The sequence below is a fragment of the Thermobia domestica genome, chromosome 15 (genome assembly GCF_964235325.1).
Source record: "Thermobia domestica chromosome 15, izTheDome1.hap1.1, whole genome shotgun sequence".
Taxonomy (NCBI): domain Eukaryota; kingdom Metazoa; phylum Arthropoda; class Insecta; order Zygentoma; family Lepismatidae; genus Thermobia; species Thermobia domestica.
In genome coordinates, this window is record NC_137468.1 from 61697361 (window position 1) to 61723267 (window position 25907).

Genomic DNA, 25907 nt, shown 5'->3' on the forward strand with positions numbered 1-25907 from the left:
ATCAGTATGAATGTTTCTAAATTTATATTGGCTACACTAGCTGAACCTGCGCTCTCTACACAGCGCATCCTTCACATATGAGCATGAATCTCCTTGTTATTCCTCACATTTGTACATGTCCCTTTATAAACACAGGTGAAAGACGTCTTCATAAAAATTGGCAAGAGGCACCATAAAGGGGAGATTTTTCCGATTACTTTTTCAATATCTCGCACCGTTTGCAAGATTTGAGCCTACTTCCTGTTGGTGCTTTTAATTCATGTATGATCAGTGTTTTCTTTCTTCTTGCATGCAGTATGTAATAAACAAATACATTACACACAAAATTAATTATAATATCAATGATAGATGGTGTTCATTGGACAATACACTCCAAAAATAAAGTTTCATCTTAGACTGCAGAAATGGTTATCCTTCCTTTTTCATTATTATTTGCCCATGAAACAAACGCCTAAGACATATGTAACCCATATATACAATGGTGTGCTGTTGGAATGTATAACGCGTAGGATATGATGCTTTAGTTTTTTTTTTTTTAATTTCAACGCTTCCAGTGTACCCTAAAAAATGTAATAAAGAAATAATGACCATGTTTTTTTAAGTATTCAGTTAGAACTGGACAATCTACGCAAAATTTCCAATCGAACAGTGAAAACGTCATCTTTCTAGAGATTGTAGTTTCCGAGATTCCATTGTCGAAAGGATTCAACACAAACGTCCACAACATATAGTTTAAAAGAACTCGGAAGATGGAAGCACAATTCACGTGCATTGATTTTAGAGAAGGCTTATTAAAATACAAAAGCTTTGAACAATAATTTTATATCATAAACTTTATGAAAAAGATCTAGTCAACTTATTTATTTAAAGTACACATAGTTTAAAATGTTTGTCTCTGTTAAACGTAAAATCATACATAATCGTAAATGAACGATTTGAAAACCAAAGTTATAGGTTGGAGCTCAGGCGCTTTTAATTGCTATTGTAGCATTTTAATAGGTAGATTGATACATGTTATTTTCATTCCTTTGTTTCAGAATTGCTGTTACAGAACTTATTATGAAGGGGAGGGATATATTTCCCTCTCTTTCACAATATTTGTTTCAAATGTGTTATGAAACACAGTGACGCTGTTCACAATCACTTCACACACTTTCAGCACAAACAAGTAGTTAATAAATTCTTTTTCCTATTTCAATGATGCACTTCCACATCTCTGTAACAGCAATCCTGGAACAAAGGAATGAAAATAACTTGTATCAATGTGGCCAGTATAAATTGAGAAACATCCATACTAACTAACAAGAATAATGACCTGTATTGAGTAATGTTCGAAAACGTAATACCTCTCTGTATAACTTGAAAGATGGATAATTGTGTAAATTCAAATGAATACATCAAGAAACAAATGAAGTTGAATATAAATTTCTTTGATGCTGCAGGTAAATAGCTACAGGCAAATGGTTATCAATCTGAACCGAGATATTCACATGGTCAATATCTTGCAGTGTTTGGTTTATGTTGAATTTTGAATCGGATCCCATTAAGTGCCCAAAATGCAACTTTACGGTGTTTTAGTACACATATGAGACCACAGTGTGGACAATTCTGAACAAATTCACAGGGACATTTCTGTGCGAAATTCAAAATTCAAATTTTAGTTTGAATTTTTGAAGTGTTATTTTTTATTGTACAGATTCTTTCAATATAGTACAACTTGTAGAGCTATCTTTAAACTTTTTAATGGTGTTTGTTGCATGTCTCTAGTATGCATATTAACCATTTTACGACAATTTTTAATAATCACCTTAATTGAAAAATGCCCTTTTTGAAATTTTTGAACACCCTGTATGGGGACAGTTTCAGGAGGAGAAAGGAAATATTTGGAATTTTTTTCATCTCCCATTGTAATAAAGCTGTGTACCATTTTTTTAAATATATATATATAAATCTGATTTGACATAAAATGTCCCCTCTTCCAATGCAAATAATTCCGAGATGAAACATCACTTTTACAACACCTTTTCAAGACTAGGCTGTCATCTCTTGTCTCGTAGGCAAACGTGGGAGCTCGTAGCCATTGGTGATTTCACATGATTCTCCCCGGGGTGAACTTTCAATACACGGTGGTGAAAGTAGCACTGCGAAGTTAAGGAATTTTCATTCAATTTTAAAATGCTTGCAAGAAAACAAGTTAATGCACACACATCAGGTATTAATCAATTCGGAAATCTTAAATTTCATTAAGGAAGCAAATTATTTTTTTCTTTTAATAATTTGTATATGAGGAGCGTCGGAAAGCAATACACAGTTCTTGATAACCTGCTACAGAGCTCTGTCGCCCTTGAAACAATGAGTCACGTATAGAGGATTAGGCAGAGCAAAATCTATCTTGTTGAGTCGCCCCCTTTCTTGTACGCAGCATGCGATCAGTACAGAGCTTAGAGGCTCCAGCCAATTTCCTCTTCTCTCGCACGCCACGAAGAGAGAGAAAACGATTTTTAAATATCACGCTAAAAAATGATTACATTGTACTTAGGCCAGGCGTTGAAAGGGCTGTTCTATGAGAGTATAGGATGCTAGAAAGAACCAGGCCAGAACACATGAACAGAGGGTTATCAAGCATAGCCTGCTTGAAAGTAATACCCTTACTAGTTGCGTGACGCACATAAAAGCACGATGATTTTCTGTCTCTTGTTGTATCACCAAAGTGGACATTCAGGCAGGAGTAGAAATCGTAGTAAGGAGTATACTTAGTGCTGCTATTCAAATCATTTAACAGCCGGCTGTATAATTAGTATTTAGCAGCTGTTTTATGCCAGCTGTGCTAAGACGGTGATGATTAGAAATGAATGAAATGGCGGAATGAAGAAAGTGTGAGGAAACGGGAGAACCCCGAAAAAGCAACGCACACGGTGTTTATCCACCACAAGTCTCACTTGGCGTGAGCTGGAACCGAACGAAGGGCCCCATACACCAGAGATAACGCTCTACCAGTGAGCCACCGTGGCCCTTGTAAGTTGATTAGTAGGCTATTAACGTTATTACTGTATGATTATATATTGTTGCTGTTATTTACTTATTCCAATAATACTAGTAACAGTGATTAGAATTAAGACATACACCATGCTGTACACTTTGTATATTTATTTATTCTCAGAAATAGTACTAGCGAATTATTACTTTTTCGAAAGTGCTGAATTTAAGAGGTTAGAAATAGCTTAAACAACTGGTTTTAGGAACCTAAAAATTTTTAACAACTTGTTCTGATAAGCCGAATAAATTACACCAGTGGCAGTAAATTCTAGGATGTATTGTGTAGATATAATACAGCCTTGTGAAAACAGATCGTTGCGTATAGTGTATTTGGAGATAGAACGAGAAACGTGTAATAGCAAACTGATCGGTCAGTTTTCTGAAGAGCATAATCATTTGGTATGGAAACAACATTACTAAAACAGTAGTAAAAATATCTGATCATACTTTGAAATAATAAGTTACGAAATCATGACAGCTGAATCGTGTTGGAGTAAAGGCGAACCTTCAGCGAGTATAGATGGATAGATAGATAGATATTATATATATTTTTGAAATCGATAAATTTTGAAAATCTTCGTTTCCTGAATTAACCTATAAAGTAAAGTAGTTGTTTGACACGAAGATAACAGAGAAAGAGCACTAAAATTCAAAAAATAGAAAACAACTTAGACGAATTTTTGTGATCAGTTGCAGTTTACCGGTATTTGATGAACTAAATTTCAACTTTGACTGTTATATCGCTGCAGTTTCCAAAAGTCGTAGTATTTTGTGTGTGTCAGTGCAAAAATATTATGGATAATAGTAGTGCTTTGGTGTTATTTTTCAAACAATTATGTGTAACATACATTATTATTATTTTTTTTTTCAGGTTATTCAACATCAACCTGTGAAATATGAGATCTTCCCCCTCTCACCGTTATCAACGCACAGACTAAGTAAGTGTTACATTGCAGTACAGTTTTAGAAGTTCAATTCATAGTAAGTCCTAAAAAGTGAGATTTTTAAATCAGGTACGCATCCTTGCAATGTCGGCGCATTTTACGCTTGTAAATTATAACTGTAAGTATAGGAAGTCGTATAGAACTGTAATATGATTTTAAACTATTGGATGTGTATTAAAAAAAAAATACTATGGTAAAAATAAGTTTAAGTAATACTTCCTGAAAAATAGGAAATTTTCACTTTCCAGGTAGCAAAGACTTGTAAGTACGATTGGACTTTCAAAGAAATTATTGAAAGTAAAAAACAAAAACAAATTCAAGAATAAACACAAGTGAAAGGCCAAACAAAATATTTAAACGGGTAGCAAAATAAACAGGGGGAGGCACAACTAATAGAGGCTTGTTCAAATTAAATTGTTGCTCAGTACTCATAATCATAGTAATATCACTATTCCAAAACGATGATGGATAAGGCTGTTTTACCTTCTCAATTTATTCCGTGAGTTAAACCTTGAATTTTGTTATAGAAAAAAAAAATAGATAATTCATATGCCAGGAGGTCTCCCTCCGTGCAGGTTATTTATTCATAATCAATATAAAAATGTTTACTAGTATTTCTTGTATATTTGTAAAAAGAAAATAAAGATGCATCTCACTTTTATTTCTACCGAAAGATACAATCTATTTAAGTTAATGGCAGTTATCTATTTCACTACTGTAATTATCTTGGTGTTAATTTATGTTTCAGAAATTAAGTAATTTAAATTCATAAAACATAACACACACTTTAAATTTTAAAATTACGAAACAGAACGACCATTATGTCCGTCTGTCTATCAACAGGTATTAGAACAAAAATTGTAAAAGATAGCGAGACACTGTTTCTGGAATCAATTCAGCGTCCCAAAAATAGGCATCATAGCCACAGTTAATCCTGTTTCTAAACTGAAAGTTTCAGAAATAAATCATTTTCGGTTTCAGCGTTGATCACGATGGATCAATGGTAATAATCAGCGAGACACCGTATTTTGGAGTCATTTCGGCGTCCCAAGAAGAAATTCTATCTCTAGTCTTATTGCACTAATAAAACCGGAAGTAGTAGAAATTTAATAAAAGTTTCCATATTTATATTGGTGATTGGAGATCTGTGTCCCTTTTCATCACCGAGGCTATATGAGACTGACACATTTTAAGGTGAAATCCGAACCACTATAAAACGTTGAAGTTTCAAGACTCGTTGGAAATCGAACCCAGGACTCCGTGCACCAAAGGCGCATGCCATTAAATAAGCGTGGAGAGCGAACTCTGTGGAGCAAAAACGATAAGAGATGGCGAGAAATGGCTTTTTGGTATAGATTCAGCATATATATATATATATAGTATGCCCATTTAATATGTATAAAGCAAAACTTGACTGAATATAAACTATTTTTTCACTGTTTAGGCAGTTTACAAGTCAAGTTTTTACTATGATTACTATTTAACTAGTTACTAATAACGTTGCTATCTTTGATTATTGAGTTTCGTACATCTTTGTTAGGGTCCAAATACGTGCCATACGCTGTTAGGGTCATCTGTATCCAAATTGAGATTAAAATTTTGATCAAAATATAAAACGATTTGTAAGAAATAGAAATATCACGAAAACTACATAAATGCGATAGTAAAATACAGTGCTTTTTTTTTCAGTCGAAGCTGAAAGAGATCGACCTATTATCGGCAGTTGTAGCTCTTGACGGTAAATAACAGAGCAGCTCTCTCGGTTAACCGTTAGTGGGAAAAAATGAGTTTAATTACGAGGTGCACACCAAAAAGTACATGACGTTTTGTTCTATAATCCACATTTTTGTCATTTGAAGAAAGCAATTGCGGCGTCAGAGACCTCCATCCTTCGTCTCTAAACAGTGCAGGTTTTGTTTATTAGGTGGCAGCAGTTGAGTCACAATGCCCGAATAAGATGTGTTTCTGATACTACCCGGGGACACGGAATTTTCGGTTGAAGAGCAACGGGTAATTGTGAAATTTCTCACCGCAGCTGGACGTTGTGCAGCCGATATTCATCACCAATTAGAGAATGTGGGTGTGAGAGTTCAAAGCAAGGCGAACGAGTGTGAAGGATTAGCAGAGCTCTGAACTTCCAAAAATATGACCTGTGTTGAAAATTGCATCGTGGAAGATAGGCGTGTCTCTATGAGAAGATTTATGTTGCACTGGGACTAACAATGGGAACAGTAGAATGAACAGTTACAAACGAACTGGACCTAAAGAAAGTTTCTTCTCGTTGGGTTTCAGATAAATGCTTAATGACGATCAAAATGAACCGAGGGTTCGATCAAGTGTTGCAGATTTGACACGCTTCAGAAGAGAGGGGCTCAGTTTCTTCGAATGTATTGACAATGGATGAATCAGAGATTCCAGTATTCAACGCAGAAACCAAAGGGCAGTCGCTGCAGTGGAAACACTCAGATTCCACATCTTAAGAAATGCCATCAAGTGAGATGCAATGAGAAGGTGCTGTACGCTGTCTTCTGGTATTTCCAGGAAGTGATGTTGTCCCACCCTGTTCCGAAAGATCATATAATTACGGGCAAGTATCTTTTGGATACAGCATTTTTACTAAAATTGACTGAAAAATGACTACAAATATCAAATAGGAATTTCCTCCTCCATATGAACAGTGCAACGCCACATCGTGTTAATGTTGTAATTTCATTCTTCGTTGACCACGGTACTGAACTTTGCCACACCGACTCTACTTATCAAATTTAGCCCCAAGTGACTTCTGGTTGTTTCCAAGCTTCAAGAATTCTCCTCGTAGATTCCATCTTACCAATAGATCATCCCTGGAAAATGCTATTTTCTAGTATCTGAAACATGCCCTGAAAGATGACTATGCCATATGCTACACAAAATGGACGGAGCGATGGGAACTGCGTATCAATAAAGAGGGATAATTTGTTGAGAAGTAGACACAAGTTAGTTATAAACAGACACTTGTATTTCCTTGTTCTTGGAAATTAGAATGAAACTATACGTACTTTTGGTGTGCACCTTGTCTCATATAAAGAATTTCAATTACATATTATTAGTATTTGTGTGTTCGAGTTCCAAAGAGAGATGATTTAAAATGTTATTAGATAAAGAAAAACAGGAATGCTACTACTTACTTTCAGCGGTACCGTACTACTTATGGATCCGAACTGCGTTGGTAGCCAACTGTCGATGCTTATACACCGTACTTTCGCCTTGAGTCGAAGAAAAAACGAAAAAACTTATAGTTCATAGAAATGACAAAAATATTAATTAGGATTTTGAATCTGTAAGGACTCAAAAAAGAAGTAAACTCTTTCGGACTTAGCAAAACATTTATTTCAAAGTAAATACAAAAGTAAATATTTCTCAAATCAGTTAATTTTTGTAATGGTTAGTAAGGATCTTCGAAGATATACCGCCATCCCGAATTAATACTAGTTATAATAAAAGAACTTCATAAAAATTTAAGAATAAATTTATAAAATTCTTTTAGTAGTTTCAATAATAAGTCGCAATAAATTTGCTTAAAAATTCATTTAGAGGATTTTTATAAAATTACTACCGTATTAATCAATAGTATAAATTTGTCTTAGTAGTAAGGTACTACGTATAAATGTAGTGGAATATATGTTCTTTTGTGGGTGTATATGTATCTGAAAATGTATTCCTTCTTTTTCCGTTTTTCAGATATTGTGAAACGAAAAGTATTGGTGCTTGACTTGGATGAGACACTTATACACTCTCATCACGATGGGGTTGTTCGCCAAACCGTCAAACCAGGAACGCCACCAGACTTCGTTCTTAAAGTTACAATAGACAGACATCCAGTGAGGTTTTTCGTTCATAAAAGGCCTCATGTTGATTTCTTCTTAGACATTGTAAGTTAAAAATTCAGTTCGTATTAAACCTTCGTTTTATGCATGTTTCTTGCATGGGACCTCCAGTTCTTAAATTATTTCCGTTTAAGGTTCAACATTGAAATGGTAATATCAAGATACCACCAATTCCTACACATGTATGCAATAAATTCTATAATAATATCGTTTAATGGGTAAAAAGTGTCCAAATATGAGAGACATACCAATCGGTACATGTCATAGAGATTCCCTTCTCGCTAGTTTAGTGGCTAGCTCGTGTGTTTTTAGTGTCCCAGGTTCGATCCCTAGTGAGAGAGCACAAAAGTTTTAATTTAGTAGTCATTCACTTGCACTAATCGTCTTTAGTCTAAAGGGCACAACCGTGGAACGTTAAATTACAAGATGGACCATAATTATGTGTATGATCTTTGACTGAATAGTTTTTTTGTAATTCTGGACAAAAGTTTCGATATGGCAACACTGCAGTAACCTGAGAATGGGGATAACGGTCACTGGACTTAGAACAGATAGAGCACTGCCACACTATGCCATGCTAGTGCGAGATTGGCTGAACGAAACTATTTCCGAACGCTGGATCGGTCGATATGGGTCTGTGGAGTGGCCAGCTCGATCTCCTGATATGAAACCACTTGGCTTTTTTGTATGAGATGTTTTAAAGGACAAAGTGTATCAACATCACATACGCAGTTTGGCTATACTACAGGAAGCTATTACAGAATAATTCCACTGAATACCAGTACGGGCATGTCAAGCTGCTTGTAACAACGTTGCTCTTTGTCTCCAGACTGGTATCGATTTGGGTGGTGCATTGTGGATCATACCATTGAGAACAGAGATTAAAATTCTTGAAAAAAAAGGTATGAAAGCAATGTGTTTATATTCAAGTTATGTTATTAGTTTCTTTACCGAGTTTTTGAAACATGATATATGTAATTATGGGCCATCCTGTAAAATATTTCATTTTATTTTTCTGATTCTGCTAACAACATAATACGAGTGTATATCCATAATGATTATCGAGAAAAGCGAATATTAATGACGTTAAAAAGTATATGGTTCGCTGCCAATAATAACTGATGGTTCTTAGTCTGCTGGTACAGATTTATTTGTGCAGTGTATATATATATATATATATATATATATATATATATATATAAAAGGTATAACACATTTATCTCTTATTGTATGTCTTCCTCTAACGGTGACACGCATTCCGAATAGTGAGTCCATATACTATTTGTAAAGTAAACAAGTGAAAATGGCGTATTACGTCATAACAGAAAAATTCGAATCGTGGAATATTTACGACAGATCGATCATTTCGTGCCTAAGTTGTCAATATATGCTGTTCCTGACGTGCGGCACGAGGGGCGATGTCACAATGAATGAACGATAATCTAAATGAGAGTTGGTATTTGTCTCATTAAAGTTATCTAACGAAAACGTAAATTAGCGTGGATCATGAACACCTCAAACATCGATAAAACAACTTAAAGAAATATAACTTCTAATAGTTTAAATGAAAAGAGGGAAAGAAATGCCGATTGAAACCCTCCTAGTATCCATTCTTAAGGCTCGAGTGACTTATACGGAGACACAACTGTCTACTTGGTTTGGCAAGGGTAGAGTCTTCCCAGTTGGTTTAGTGGTTAGTTCATGCACCTTTGGTACATAATGTCCTATGTTCGATTCCCGATGGGACAGCATTACACAATTTGAACGCATTACAATAGTTCGAATTCCACCTTAAACTTTAGTCTTACATCTCATATAGCCACGGTGTTGAAAGGGAACCTAAACTTCAACAAACAGATAGCACCCCTCATGAAACAACCTCGTTGATTTCCGTTTCGGATCCCTTGGGAAGAGTTGTCATTTCCTTTAAGTCTGATGCTTTTACCAGAAGCAGCACAATGTCACATCTGTTGTGATCAGTTTCTGTACGCCATAGTTGGAGGTGCTCACCTTGAAGAGTCATACTCTCATTGTCTTAACCTCTAAATAAAAATCTCAAGTTTAGACTTCGATACAGGAGACTTCGCTTCCTTTCCACAAGATTTTGGGAACGTGATACATTCAGTAGTCGTCTACGAAAACCTCAATTATATCTCGTATTAGTACAATTAAGTTTCTTGCAGCTAGTAATGACGTTCTTTCAGTTAATTACCCAGTGCGAAATTTTGTAGTACTGAATCATGGTTGGTTGGTTCGTTGGACTGGATTTCAGTGTCCCTTTCAGTACCGAGGCCATGTGAGACATGTACTTACAACTTAAAGCAGAATTCGAATCTTGAAGTACTTTTATCTTAAATAAAAGTAAAATCTGATCAAAGTGAATCACTTTTGATAAATAATAGTGTTACAGGTTCACTACCTTGATGTGTCTGATGAAGGCAACGATACATTGCCGAGACCGATACTGTTATGCAGTAAAAATGATTTACTTTGGGCAGACTTTACTTTTATTTAAGGCAACGCAATTTCAAAGCTAGAATGAACAGTATTAGTACGAAATTATGTTTCTGTTTGTGAAGCCGGCTTGACATACATGTACGTTTATTAATGTAGTATTTGAGGAAGCGACAATAAAGTTTTGTATTTGATAATAACCTGAAGGAGGCACAAAGGAAGACATGGAATGGAAAAAATATATATTACGGACAATTTGTCCTTGGTTGCATTGGTATTCCTTTGTGTAAAATCCATGAGCTTCAACTTTCCCGTTCCGCAGTTACATTGATGTGGCAACGTTGGGCAAAATTCTCTCCAGCAATCTCCACAATACTAGCAGGCGACTCGCCAAACCTGCACAGTATTTCAAAATAGACTTGGAATTGTACTAAGATTGTAGCTCTAGACCAGTGTTTTCCAGCTAATGCTCTATGACGCTACAGTTCGCTTAAATCTTGGATCCATAATTGCGTGTGCAATATCAGCAACACTTGCTCTTTTTCGTCATTCATCGGCCAGTTACAACGTTTTGTTTCATAAACATTAGCTTGACACATGTTCTGTAATTCTGTTTTCGTTTTTATTTTATTTATTTATTTTTACGAAATTTTATGAAAAACAAACAAATGGAAAATATTTAAATCAACATAAAATGGTAACATTAAATAAAAACATAATGGAATAAATATATTCTTACAGTAGGAATACTTCTTCTAGTTCTCTGCCTTTGGTATTGTACCCTGAATTGAGGTGACATTCCCTCTTAGAACTGCCATACTTATTATTTGTATGAGGAAGATGCTTGCTTTGTCATCGCCAGATAACTGCGTGATCCGTCTGCCTATTTCTTTTTTAAAGTTAATACCTTCGGTGCCCCACGTACCACTGGATTCAATAGCGATAGTTACAAAATGATATTTCTCCGCAAGATTACTGTATTTTCTCCCTTTTTCCGTTTCATTTCGGCTGGGTATATTTCCCGCCTGAATCGAAGAACATGGAAGATTGGAAGGAGCGAACGTATCTGAACATGTAAAGTCCCAAATTAGCGCTTTAACTTTTTTCCACGGTAACATTCATATCCCATCTGGTCTTTTTCCATCTGTTCTGCTACATCCAATGGGTTCTTTTATTGGAGGTATGCCGGTTGAGATTAGTGCTCTCATATTTTTTTTTTTTTTTAATGAATAAGAAATGAAAATATATTTTTAATTATTTTTTATACTTTTTTAAAAGTTTTTTACTGAATTTTGTTTCTTGTGATTTTAGGTTTCACAATGGTATGAGCTAGTGGTATTCACAGCGAGTATGGAAATCTATGGTGCGGCAGTTGCAGACAAATTAGACAACAATCGGGGAATCCTTAGGAGGCGATACTACAGACAACATTGTACCCCGGATTTAGGAAGCTATACGAAAGACTTGTCCGCCATAAATAATGACCTTGCAAGTATATTTATTTTGGATAATTCACCAGGTGCATACAGAGCTTATCCAGGTTAGTTGGTGTGTTGACGTGATTTGTTAAGTGTGAAATATGATTTGAACTAGATTTAACTCAGCAATGAATTTATTTCCAGTTGCATTAATTTGTAAGGTGGCACATAATTTAAAGAATACATTTGCATTTTAAACAAACATTCAAAAACTTGTTTAATTCATAATCTAAATAGGTACTGATATATGACACCACTTGTCATCAAATCATATTCATTATAAGTCCCAATATTTAAGACTACTAAAGGAACTAAAGATGAAATGTTGAAAATTGAATAGCATAGACAACGAACAAGATAATTAAGCATCAATATATTTTTTTCGTCAAAACGTGTTCAAAGACTTTTTTTTCTTCTTCTTTCTTCACGAATCAAACTGATGTTCAAATGAACCTGGGTTAAATTTTATTAGGTTCCAGCAAAAGTTCTACCCGTTTCTGTTGTGCAGATAAAGTAAAAACAACACGAATCAATTTTCACACTTCGTATCATCAAGAATTTTCTCAGCGAAGGAGTTCTACAATGCGCGGAAAAGAGTTGGTCTGTAGGGACCAAGTCGAGGGAGTAGTGAAGATGATGTCAAACCTCATAACTAAAGTCCATTCATGTCTGACGTGTCATGCCAGCCACATAAAGGCTATTGTTATGTCGGGTGATTACTTCCTGACGATTGACAAGGCATGGTACTTCGATCGCAGTCTGTCCGGCAGTTGACAGTGAGCTTCCCAGCGAATTATTCCCTTCACACCGCACCACACACTTAACACTTTCTTGGGACAAAGCTCAGGGAAAAGGTACTGGGTACCGGGAGTGTCAGGGAAAAGAAATCAGTTTCTGATGTGTTCTTTCTCGGTCTCCACTTCACCTACATTCCACTCTATCCCCATACAAGCTCATCGTCCATACTTAGTGCCCGTTGCTGCTGTAAGGTGTCCTCAGTTACGTGAGAATCATTTCTTATATCATCACTTCGTGTTAACAGCTGTTCCCTTGGAAAAATTTGAAGAAAGCAGGATTATCCGAAAACCAATTTAGTTTAAGTATCACTTGTTATTACCCACACTTAATCATTTTTGGATTTATTTATTTATTTATTTCCTGGTGTGGAAATTTCAATTATTAATGATGGCACTGTTTCGGTAGTACGTCTTTATGAAAATTGTTAAGAAATGGCCACATTTTTTATCTTTCTTAAAGAATTACTATTAAAAAAGAAAATAAAAACAGCAACATTCTTAATTGAAATTTCCACAGCCGAGAAAAAAAAAAAATACAGAATCGAATAAATCTGGGTAACAAGTATTACTGAAACCAAGGTGCTTTCCTTGTGGACCTGTTTCTTACAAATTTTGTAGTTTTCGTGGAAAACAACTCTTTAAAATAAATATAAAATGAAGCAATAAGAAGTGGTGGTTAAAATAATATAGAAATAACCGATATTGCGCACAAAATACAGAGGGGAGTTTACTGTTTGTGATACCTATCCTTCAAGTAAATCTTGGTCATAGTTAATTGCTATTTTAATCACCGTACAAGTTTATAAACTTTACATTAGCTTAGTGTTTAATGAAAGGAAGTTGGTTCTAAATTAAACTTACTAGAACCAGCCATACTAACTAGTACGTATTCGTAAGTTCGTATATTCGTACAGAGTAAGTGCTGTGTATATACTTACAAAGCAAGTATTGTTTTGGGAGAGCAGTCTCGGGAGAGTTAACGTCTAATAGTGAGAATGTGCGGCTGGGCTGGGAATAGAACCAAGTCTTTGGCTTGCATACTGGTACATTAACTAAGTAGTAACATATAGTAAAAATTGTGTTGAAAACATCAAATGTTACCTAAATTTGTGGGGCGTAAATAGACTTGAAATATCTAGAATGTCTGTTAAAATAATACAATTTCGCTTCTTTAAATAATAAAGTTTGTATAATCACTTGTAAGATGTCCAAATTTTTTGCCTTGTACATCTTTTGTCTTTCATTCGTTCTCTTTTAACTTCATTTCTTTTTATGCTTGCAGATAATGCAATACCTATAAAATCTTGGTTCAGTGACCCAATGGACACTGCACTACTTAATCTACTGCCCGTGTTGGATGCATTACGCTTCACTCAAGACGTGAGAAGTGTTCTCAGTCGTAACTTACATTTGCATCGGCTGTGGTAGCACAGCTTTATTGGTAAGTATTGTCTTTTATGTATGTATATAATATGTATGTATGTATATGTGTGTGTATGTATGTATGTATGTGGCTTCCAAATTCTTGATAACTAGCAGAATATCAATTTTTCGCATTGAAAGAATAAGATTTATGAAAAATATTTGAATGGTATATGTATAATTTGTCGTTTCATGTTTCATTTCATTAGAATTATGTAAACCCTTACGCAGTTGCTCCTACTGCTCTTACAGGGTAACTAAGAAAGTTGTTGACTGTTGGCGTCCAAAACAGATAGGTAGTCAGTATTAGGTCTCAAAGATCTCCATCAGCATCCAGCACCCTTTGCCAGCGTTCCTGCAGCTGCACAATGTTGTGATAAAATTTGGGAGTCGTGGACGCAAAGAAGTCCCTAATTAAATGCCGCAGATCTGCCTCATTGCCACATGTGGTCACGCATTAACCAACGTTGACTGCTCCTGCTGCAATGTATGTTACACCCGTTGCAACTGCTGCAAGTGTACATCCACTGCGATTGTGGTGCCTGGTGGTGAGAGTTGGCACCATCAAGCATAGGGCATGATCTTGCATGGGTGCAGAGGTTGTCTTGAGGTGTGAGGGACAGGGTCATGTGCTGACAATCAGTGTTTGGAACGCTTGGAATGGTCATACTGAGCCCACTTTTCGTCACTCAATGATGAAAATTCCAACTATAGTGCGGGTTAGGCTTAACTTGTACAATGGACAATTACTAAATTGTATATGTGTAATTACAACTCAATCTTTGATCATATCACACATTTAATTATTGCCAAATAACACTTCTACAAGCACTAAACTCTCTCTTAAATTGAGGATCACTTATTCCGTCATGTTATCATAAATTACTCAGCTCCTAACACCTAAACTTATTAGCTATTACATTCTTAATTATCCATAAACAACATGCTAACATAATTCTTCTTCTTCTTTTAAACATCACATACTTGGCGTTAAAAACTTAAGTTTCTCGTTGCCAACCATTTCATTTCCCTACACTCATGAGCACTCGTTCATGTAGGATATGTTACAATGCCGAGATTGCAACGAGAAACAGACTATTACTCGTCGCTGACAATGTGTGGGGTACCTACTTGTTCATCTTGTAGAGCTTGCCTATGCGATGTAGATGAAGTCACTTGTTAGAACGTTTAGGACTAACAGAGTGAATAGTGTATTAATTGGAAAAGTATCTTACAAAAGTTTTGAATTTACCGAAAACAAAGTAGGAAGGTAGTATTACGGAAGCTTTTGGAGGTACGTAATAAAAATCCACAGAATTGACCTAGTGTGAAATTTAACCAGCGGGTTCCGTAAGTCGTAGAATGAGTGAGTGGTTTTTCTTTGCTAAGTTAGCTTTCACTTCGATGATTGCACTCAAATGTGTGCGAACACCGTACGAAACTCGTTGGTAAAATGAAAACTAAAATATTATATTGTCCAGCTTTTCTGTCTCTCTTATTGTATGTTTATGTGCAAATAATTATTTATATTGAATATTAACAGTAACAATAAAGTTATAAAAATGAAAACCGATATCCTGGAAACGGATACGACAAAATCGTGCGTTCAAGAAAGAGAAACACCCACGTTTCGCGTAAGAAATAATGTGTTCTAGTTAGATTAACGTGATCTTTCAAGGTGTCTAATTCGTATTCAGAATACTGCGCCATACATTCTCTTTTACAACCTATATCAGTCAAGAAAACAGTGTATTTTGTGAGCAACCTGAACATAAAAATGTATTATTATTATTATTATTATTATTATTATTATTATTATTATTATTATTATTATTATTATTATTAAAGATGATGATGATGATTGCATCGTACAGGTAAATTTTGTAGATTTCAAGGGAATTACATATTTCATGGTATATATGGCGATCTCCAGTGTCTTTCAGGTTCCGTTGGTACAGAATATTCCATAACATGAGTCACACGCACACCATCACTTTTCTGGGAGCACCTGCAGATACACCGTATCAATGCAAATTAGTATCCGACCAGTATGGGATTTCTTGCGTGTTCATCTCATCTGGAGCATAAAAGTTTATTCCATCAGCGCATAGCGGCAGTTTTGCCGCATTTCCTCTTTGGGCAGCTCTACAAATTCTCTACGATAATCTCCAGAAAGGTATTGGTGGTAGGTGACTCAGTGGTAGAGCGTTCACCTCAGGTGCTGGGGGTCCCTGATTCGATCCTCGCTCGCGCCAAGTAAACTTTGTGCTGGACAAACACCGTGTGCGTGGGTTTCCTCGGGGTTCTCCCGCTTTCTTCATTCCACCATTTCATTCATTTCTCATCATCACTGTCTTCTGTAGCCTAGCCGGCATAATCGTAGGATGTAAAACTCATAGATACGTGCCACTTATTAAGGATAAATGCGCATAATGGACCAGTTTCATGGGCTTGTGCTGCGAATACTTCGCTTACGACCTTTTCTGAATCTGACAGGAAGTTGGAATTTGCCTCTCTCTCTCTCTCTCTCTCTCTCTCTCTCTCTATATATATATATATATATATATATATATATATATATATATATATATATATATATATTTAATATTGTGTGTTTGTATGTGTGTGTATGTATGTGTATATATAAAAGTACGAATATTGTGCAAGTTTTCGTGTGATATTTAGTTGCTAAATAAAATCCTTGGTGATTCTTGAAAAGAATGGTATGTAACTAATGAAATGTGGTCATAAGATTGATCGGTTTTACTTCATTGTATTTACATTGTAGTGAAGTTCTAAATCAATCTAAAAATAACGCCTTCCTCAAGCCAAAAATATACGGGTAATCTTGGTTTCGTATATTTTAGGATTCGCAGGAAGTACAGTGTGAAACCTAGCAACTTAAATGTCATTCGTCACATTGCTGAGGTGATAGAAATTTTCCTTATCTAAAGAGTACGTAACTTTAAAATGTATACTTAACCTATCACACACAGTGGGATGAGACATTTTCTGTGACTCAGGTATTCGGAAGTTGGTTCTACGTCTTCACAAACACATGAATAATGGTTTGCAAATCTCGTACTTTTTTAAACATTCGAACACCCCGCGTATCAATGAGCACACATGACAGAGAATAGAACACAGACTCAAGAGAAAAAATGTGTAAGTTGTTTGGACTAAGGTTGGGTATTACAGTAGACATTCGAGGTGAGTCGGAAATTCATGGTCTGATATTTTCTTTCGGTAGTTCATTGAGTACAGAAAATTATAGAAATTTTAATATAAAAGGAGTCAGTAAGTTTCTTCTCTCTCTTTTCATATTGTGAAACTGTGATATTTCCAAGTATAGAATATTTGGAAATGTGCATTAGTTGAGTATTTTTAAAATCAATATAACAAAAAGAAAGAAAAAGAAAATAAAAATCATTACATTAGTTCTTTTCGGACCGGAAAGCAGATTCCTAGCTAACAGTTTTGCTTTGCGTTTGTAATTTAAATTTTAAATAAACTTTTAACTCTCTTCTTACTTTAATTTTATCTTAACTTTGATGCTAAATACCATTGCGTTTTACCAATTCACTTCATTTTCTGGAATGCTGTAAGTCTGACATATATCCAGCAGATGTAATCCATAGATACCTAGTTATTTCATAAATATTTGTCAGAGTTTTTGACCGCTGTTTGACCATACTGGGTATGAGGTGAGTATTGCCATCTGAGTGTCGTATTCGAAGTGAACCACTGAGCTATTCATTTCACGGTGAGACTCGTGGCAGTGGAAACGTGTAACGATGAAGTGAGGCAATTACAAGAATTATGTTGCAGCCATAGTGCTGCATAAGGTGGGCGTGCCTCTACCACGGATTTTCGCCACCCTGAAACCCTTGCAGATCAGTGAACGATTTGTCTACAGCACCATTCAGCGTTACAGTGGAACGGGAAATGTGAATGACTGGCAGCGTAGTAGAATCAGATTGTAGAGTCAGTCATATGACTTGAAATTGTAGTCATATGACTTGAGCCTCTGTGATTTCTGGTTTTGAGATTGCTAAAAAGAGACTTGTATTCTATGAAACGTGGCACTACTAATAATCTCAGGGACTGTATATCACAATATTAATGGCTGCACTTTCAGAAATGAGTCAACGTGCTGCATGGGCTGTAAAGTAAAAGACTTCACATCTGCATTGAGGACCATAGATCGCAGATTGAAGAGCGCATTTATCTTATTTCTACTTTTGTGGTACTGATAATTTAGTTATTGAACCCATAACAGAATGATTCTGATCTTACATCAGAACTATTTTTTTTTTTTTTCAACTCCCTTGAGTTCTTGCAGGACTAGCAACTCAAGCTTTTGTTTCTTTGAGTACGTAACGTATAGGGTTTGTCAATAAGAACGTCAGAACTGTTCTGGCAACACTGGCAGGATTAGCGAGATTAAGTTGTGAAAATTGTGTCCAGTTGTCTGTGAAAAATTGGAATGAAGATACAATTCAACAACGCATACAAATTATTCTAATTTACCATCAAAATAATACCTAGGTAAGACAGAACTGGACGCGTTTTGTCGAGAAATGATGATGCGAACTGGCCCAGATCATGTGATGTCTTCCCCGTAAATTATATTCTATAAAGTTATCCTAGGTCTTTGAAAATATGCCACGAACAGTTTGTGAATTGAAGGAGAATATCAAACGCCTCATCGCAATACTTATCTAAATTGGATTGTCAAAATACATTCTACCCACCAAAGTAGAATGGGACATTTGAACGATGTTATCTTCAAAACATAATGTCATTTATTGCTTTTTAGAATAAAACAAAATTTAAGTATCACTTGCAGTTACCACTCTATCTTATTTTAATAAAGTTCTATATCTAAAGTTGAAACAAAGATGAACAAATTCGTAAGTTATAAATGAAGATGAATGGACACATGGAACTAAAATACAATAACGAAGCATGTAATAAATATCAGATTGTTTGATTGTGTAAATAACCGGGGTTCCCACCGACTGGAAAACTTAGAAGTCAGGAAATTCAATTTCCTCGTAAAAGGTCCTGGAAAGGTTAGGAATATTAAGTGCCCTAAATTGTTTTACTTCCCAGAACCATATCCCTGTTCACTTACTCGGCTGTTTGGTAGGGGATATTTTATAAAATAAATTAGTTCCTTTTTACAAAACTTCTCTATCTACACATACATTATATATGGTATTTGTGCATACTGTTTACCCATTCGGCTGAGACCTCTAGTTGGCAGAGTGCCAAGGAGAGTCTATCTTAATGAAAGGAATGGTCTGTAAAAGAAAAAGAAAAGGAAGGAAGGCGTTGGTTATTCGGGTCAGCGGTAAAGGTATTTTTTGCAGTGTTACCAACCCGGCGCAGTAAATCTATAGCTGATAAGATTTTATAAATTATGAGAATGAAATCAAAGTGGGCCTATGGCACTGAAAGCACGGTAACCGATTATTATTGTCCGTAGGGCATGACTGGGGATCTACGGTGCAAGATGAACAGAAAAATAGAGGAATCCAAAATTTGGAGGAGAGGATAAGCACAATACTTTGCCTTGACGGTATTGGCTTCATCATAATAAAATAACAAAACGACGCGCGTACACACACACGCACATGCAAGCATAACCACGAAACAGGTAAGAAAAATAACTAGAAAAATACAGTAAACTGCACACGCACAAGCGTATGTGTACTGTAGAGAAAGACAATAACTGAAGTTCTCCCGCGGGTTGTTGGCGCGATCAACCGAATGTCGAAGTCCCTAAAAAAAATCCTAGGCTGCATTTAAAATGCGCGCGCTCTGTTCACTGCGTGAAATCACCACCTGACCAGAATGTATTGCTGATCTGGGACCAATTTACGTAGGCTGGCAACTATGTTTAAACTTCCAACCTTCTTTCTCTCGCTTGCAGAGGAGAAAACGAACACATGTTGTCCGTACATACACATGTTGTCCCATTTTTCGTAATGGACTTTTCTACTTCAGTCATGCGCAGAAGTGTCGAGAGACCTAATGTCCGAGGGTAAACAGTACATTTAGATGAGAAATCCCCTGGTCGGGAAAAAGATAGATATTCTTTTACATTACATATAGATCTAGGAATTTGTAGATCGTGATCTGGAAAAGTCAGAGAATTCCTGCTCACCAAGTAAGTGGGAACCTTGATAACATATTTATGAAAATTTCATTAAATGTCATAAGTGAGATGCATTATTACAATGATTTTTCTTCTTTCATTCTAGGTTCACTTGTTGTGGACATCACTAGTTGGTCATTTAGACCCCATCCTCCAAGTATATTTTGTACAGTTTAAAAGAGAAATAAGCCATTGTACAGTTGCAGTTGTAGATGTAAGATAGAGTGATCGCTTAACAGTGCCCTAGGATAAAACTGTGACCCTTTTAGTTTACGGAGAGCAAGAAGCAGAACGATGTAAGAAAAGGAATTATGATTGATTCGTGTTAATGGACACGTCAGCTGTTGACCAGCTTTGTACGCAGAAAAAAAGATAAAAGTTGCACGTATATGTATGTTGATTTTCTTTCCGTCATACCTGTTGCTGAATAGGTGAAGAAGCTCTTCATTTTTTTAATTATTTTTTAAAATTTGTTTTCTGTATCAGAAAACAGCAGCAGTGAAAAACTGAAAGGTGAAATTGATCAAATCGAAGTTGCTGTTATGTCGTCATGTAAGCAGTCAAGTTTTAGTCCTTGTGCACTGTGCTGGTACCAGTATCAAAAACTTTGTATATATGGAAAGTGTTACTAAAAGAAAGAAAAAAAAACTGTGTATGACAAAAAAAAATGTCATGATCTGTGTGTGTAGATGGAAACACTTAGTATAATTTTTTGTTGTCATGTTTAAGAAAAAAAATGTAATTTGTGTGCTGTGTTAGTGAAGAACGTGCAGAGTAATTTTATCTCTGTAGTCTTCATTTATTAAAAAAAGAAAAAAAAAACTAGTCTTTTGTAAGAAAGGGCACTTGCTTTGAGTTTCGATTTGAGCAGTCTTATTTGCAGAATGTGAGTGGTTGTGATTGTGCATTTTTTTTTCAAACACTTATTTTTCAGTATCCCATCGTGATGATTCGAAATTTGCGAAATTGAACGTGAAAAGTAAGTAAACAGTACGAAATTTGTTTTATTTATTTTAATATTATAAGAAACCGCTATCAAATTGTGAAAACTTCTTTTTGAGTAAATTAAAAGCTGCTTAGAGAAATACTGTTTTAATTATCATAGTTTTGGTTGTTTTTAGAGCAATTGTTTTTGTGGATACCTCATTGCACGGTAATGTGATTTTTCTCTCAAAAAAATTGTTTCCTTGATAAACTCTTAGCATATTTTATTTCGGACTCGGATCGTATATTAAGAATGTATTTTTCTTTTAGTATGTATGTATCATAATATAAACCTTTAAGAAATATTGTTAGTTCATCGAAGAAGAAGAAAAAAAGAATTCTTCAAAGTTAATTCCTTAAGAGATGTTAATTTATCTATTTATTTATTTATGAAACAGTCAAATATTGTTAGTTTATTTTTTTTTAAATTTGTACAAGAGTAAATTACTCAAAAATATGATTGTGACAATAATATAAATATCGTACGTAAGAACAAGCACACATACACACACATATTATATATATATTTATATATCGTACATATTCTTCCATATGTATTTCATTTCTATTATTCTATAGGATTTTACAATGCTATAGTGTAGCTTCCGAAACTACACAGTTTTCCTTCCTTTGCTGGTCATTTACATAAAACTTAATTCTTTTTTTAATTAACGTAATGATCCAATGTGATATTGAGTTTTCTTGTACGGATCTCCAAAGGTACAAATTCAAGTTGCAAGAGATTTCTTCCCTATATTATTACAGAAAGAAGTAATATATTGCAAATAAGGTTTTCTCAACAGGATAGAAAATAGGATTTTTTTTTAGCTACTGAAAAAAATTGTGTGAATTGATACAAACTCCCATGATCTCATCATCCATGTATTTTATTTTATGCCTAAAATTGTATGATACGATGGGTATATATATTGTGTAGAAAAACATTTGTTGGAGGGTTTAAGAAAATAGTAAAAACTTCAGATCTAATTAAACTTTAACGAACCGAAAGAATTAGACTGTGGTATATAGGTGGGTTCAAAAGTAAATTTTTGCAAGAACATGACATTGTTTAGGTGCGTAAGAGTAAAAACGTAGTGTATTTACAAATAATTGTGCGGTTTTTTAAAACATTTTTTAAAAAGTAATAACAATAATGATTCAGGAAGTTCTGATCGATCTGTCCCGTTACGCAATCCATATCAATGTAAATAATGAAAAATTATAAGAAACTGTATTCAGGTACGTGATAATATAAAAACAAGTGATCAAGATTTCAAACAAGATCCATTTGCTGCTCTTTTAAGTATGAAAATGGAACGAATGTATTGAGATTGCTTTGTAAAACCATAGAATTATTGTTTTGTACATTTTGATGTACGTTATTACGTGTGCTCCATTGTGTTCATATACAAAATAATTTGTCAAGACATTTTGAAAGAGATTGAAAGAAACGCAAAAGAAATTTATTTCACAATGGAATTACATATGCCCGTGTACAAATATTGAGGCGCAAAATAAAGAAGTAAAGAAAAAGGAAGCACCAAAGATTGTGAAACCATTACATCATTGGAGTCATAATAGTACAAGTTTTATTATGAATGCATTGTATCACCTAATAATGTATAGAATAACATTGAAATTCATGAATTTTGTGTGATTTTATTTACTTCTAACAAATACACAGTATGTCTACTAAATTTCAAGACTCGCATTATCAGAAAATAATGCAGAAGAGAATTACCTTCATTGGCTTTTAATATATAACCCTTCTTGTTGTATACAGGCAATTGCATGGCTGTATAGTTTCTGGGTTCCTTTCTGGAAGTCCGACACTGTTGAATTCCTTTATCACAGCTCTTTGTATGTCCGGAATTGAGTCACAATGTTCGCCTTCCAACGTGGAAGAGTGATTCATCACCAGTTATGATTTTCTTAATCCACTCTAGGTCATTTTCAGCCAATGGATCCCACTTACACGACGATACCCTGTCTTCTGTTTGCACTGCTGTCAGGCTATGGGGCACAAATCCGGAAAAAGGTCATCCGTGACCGCCTCCCGACCCTTACGAAGATGACGATGCAACACAAAAATGTTTGCTCGAGAAAGAGCATCATTGTTGTAAGCTGTTTGAATCATGTCCATGATCTCTGTGGCTGTTTTTGCCAGTTTTACACAAAACTTGATGGCTACTCTCTTCTCCACTTTACTATCCATGACGAACAAAGGAAACACAGTTCACTGAAATCACTCACAAAATTTGGAACATAAATTCGTGAATCCTTCACACAGTACAGAACACACTTAGTACTAAAAGCTACACACAATAACCGCTTGGTGACTCCAGCAATTAGACTGTTGCCAGTCTTGAAATTTAGTAGACACACTGTGTATGTTTAGATACCTTGTTCCCTTATAACCTTTTAACTAACATTCTATCGTAACGGGAAATTTGAAATTAGTTATATGGTCTTACACGTTAATAATTCGTCTTCTTTAGTTTGCGCACAAAAAAAGTAACTTTTTACCTTTGAGGGTCAAGCCTTACTAATAACATAATTCAGAGGGACAGCAGGTTAGTCTTCCTTCGAAGTGACAATGACAGCTCTTTGTAAGTGAAGTAACATTTAACTGATGGACAGTCCACGCGATCCTGACAGCTCTCTTGACAGTTTTACTAGTAGTAGAAAAGTTAGTTTAGTTTGTAATTCTACGTATGGTTCGAAAACTGACTTCCAGCTAGAACTCTGTAAGGGCAGAAAATAAAACATTATGTAGACACTTCTTCACTTAAAAGGGACATCACCCAATTGTCCGGCTCCGATTTCAATGAAATTCTTTTACCTGATAGAGGACATATATGTATAATTTGTGATGACAGAAATTTTTGCCATGGTGCATGTTTTCTATTTATTTTATATAATTTTTTAAGAGTTGTAATGTGGTTATTAGAGATTACTGCAGAAGTCCTTTACTAACCTTTGTAAACGGAGCGTTAATGAAAACAACCATGCAGATACATATAAGGCCTAGGGGAAGTTGTATGGTAGGTATGACCTTGACGGTAGCCATCTTGAAATCCGCCATTTTGAATTAAGGTTAAGTTTTTTAAATGGGAATAGGGTAATATGATACATAATTTCGGGCTAGAATTTAATCAGGAACACAATGGCGAAGCTAGGTTTGAGATACACCCATTTGGGGAAAAGTTACAGGCATATTAATTGTTTATACTTACTATGTGCGTAAGTTCCTTACCTCCGCTTCTAACCCGCGTATTAATAATAACAAGTGGATAAAAGCTTCGGTAATACATATTATGCCTAGAGGGAAGTGATACGGTAAGAGTATCCTTCACGGTAGCCATCTTGAATTAAAGTGAACTTTGAAAAATGAAAACCATAGCATGTGACACCTCATTTTAACAGCAAATTTTCTCAAAAAGCCAGTGGTTAGCTTATTTTTGTTCCATAGTTAACCAGTATGAATTTAGGACTGCTTCTAATGTGCACCAAACGTCCATTATTCGATCTTTCAAAATGACAACACTCCTAATTTTCGTTGCATGTTTTAAGATTCCAACAGACACTTTGCAATTGTTGCCATGGCTCATGTTTTCTAAATTTATTACATTTTTTTTAAGAGTTGCGATTTGTCAGTTCGTGAATAGTGTTGGGATAAGCATCCAGCAATTTTCTGAATTTTGTAGACTTGTCATGTAATTATTTTGTTTCCTATACCTGCCCTTCAAAAACTCGTTTACTGACATGAAACATTACACAACGAAACAACTCCAACTTTGCATTCAGGTAATACCGAAGACGTAGCTTGTATAGTAGATGAGACGAAAAATCAAATGAAAATTCACTTCAAAAAGGAAAACGAAATATGATTGTTGTGTAAATCAATGGTCTTTTGTTTTGTTTTATATTTATTGCACCTAGGTATATTTATTTATTTTCTATGACATTTTTTAGCTAGTCAGACAAAAAGTCATTCGTTTTCTAGCGATTGTTACCGATGATTCATGTTTGTAAGATTTATAATCAGTATTGATCGGGAACTCAGTTAAGTTACACGTCTTTATAAACAAGTTAATTGTTTTCATATGTTCATGGTACAAACAATGTTTTTGGAACAGTCATATTATGGCTCTTTAATATTTTCTATCATTGCTGCTGTTCCTTTAAAGTTGTATTTATTAAAAATATTTTATTGTTTGTCGTTTGCATAACATGTAAGCAACATTTCCTGATAATTTTGTGTTCGTATAACACCAATTTGTTATAATTTCATATGTATTTCTTTGTTACATAGGTTCATAGGTTCTTCATGTGTTCTGGTTTAAAATAAATGATTACATGACAAGTCTTCAAAATTCAGAAAGATTGCTGGATGCTTATCCCAGCACTATTAACGAACTGACAAATCGCAACGCTTAAAAAATGTAATAAATTTAGAAAACATGAGCCATGGTAACAATTACAAAGTGCCAGTTGGAATCTTAAAACATGCGGTGAAAATTAGGAGTGTTGCCAATTTGAAAGATCGAATAATGGACGTTTGGTGCACATTAGAAGCAGTCCTAAATTCATACTGGTTAACTATGGAACAAAAATAAGCATACCATTGGCTTTTTGGGAAAATTTGCTATTAAAATGAAGTGTCACATGCTATGGTTTTCATTTTTCAAAACTTCACTTTAATTCAAAATGGCGGATTTCAAGATGGCTACCGTGAAGGATACTCTTACCGTATCACTTCC

The 25907-nt window shown here is 35.0% G+C and overlaps 1 protein-coding gene across 1 annotated transcript in view; it reads left to right on the plus strand.

Moving 5' to 3' along the window:
• Dd (CTD nuclear envelope phosphatase 1-like protein dullard) overlaps positions 1–22792 on the plus strand; it is a 61970-nt gene extending 39178 nt beyond the window's left edge. Inside the window, exons 2-6 of the mRNA XM_081739729.1 lie at positions 3908–3974; positions 7701–7891; positions 11612–11840; positions 13858–14016; positions 20267–22792. Of these exons, the coding sequence (XP_081595855.1) occupies positions 3908–3974; positions 7701–7891; positions 11612–11840; positions 13858–14003 (633 nt within the window). The 3' untranslated portion in view covers positions 14004–14016; positions 20267–22792. The remainder of the gene's footprint in view (positions 1–3907; positions 3975–7700; positions 7892–11611; positions 11841–13857; positions 14017–20266) is intronic.
• The last annotated feature ends 3115 nt before the right edge of the window (positions 22793–25907 follow it).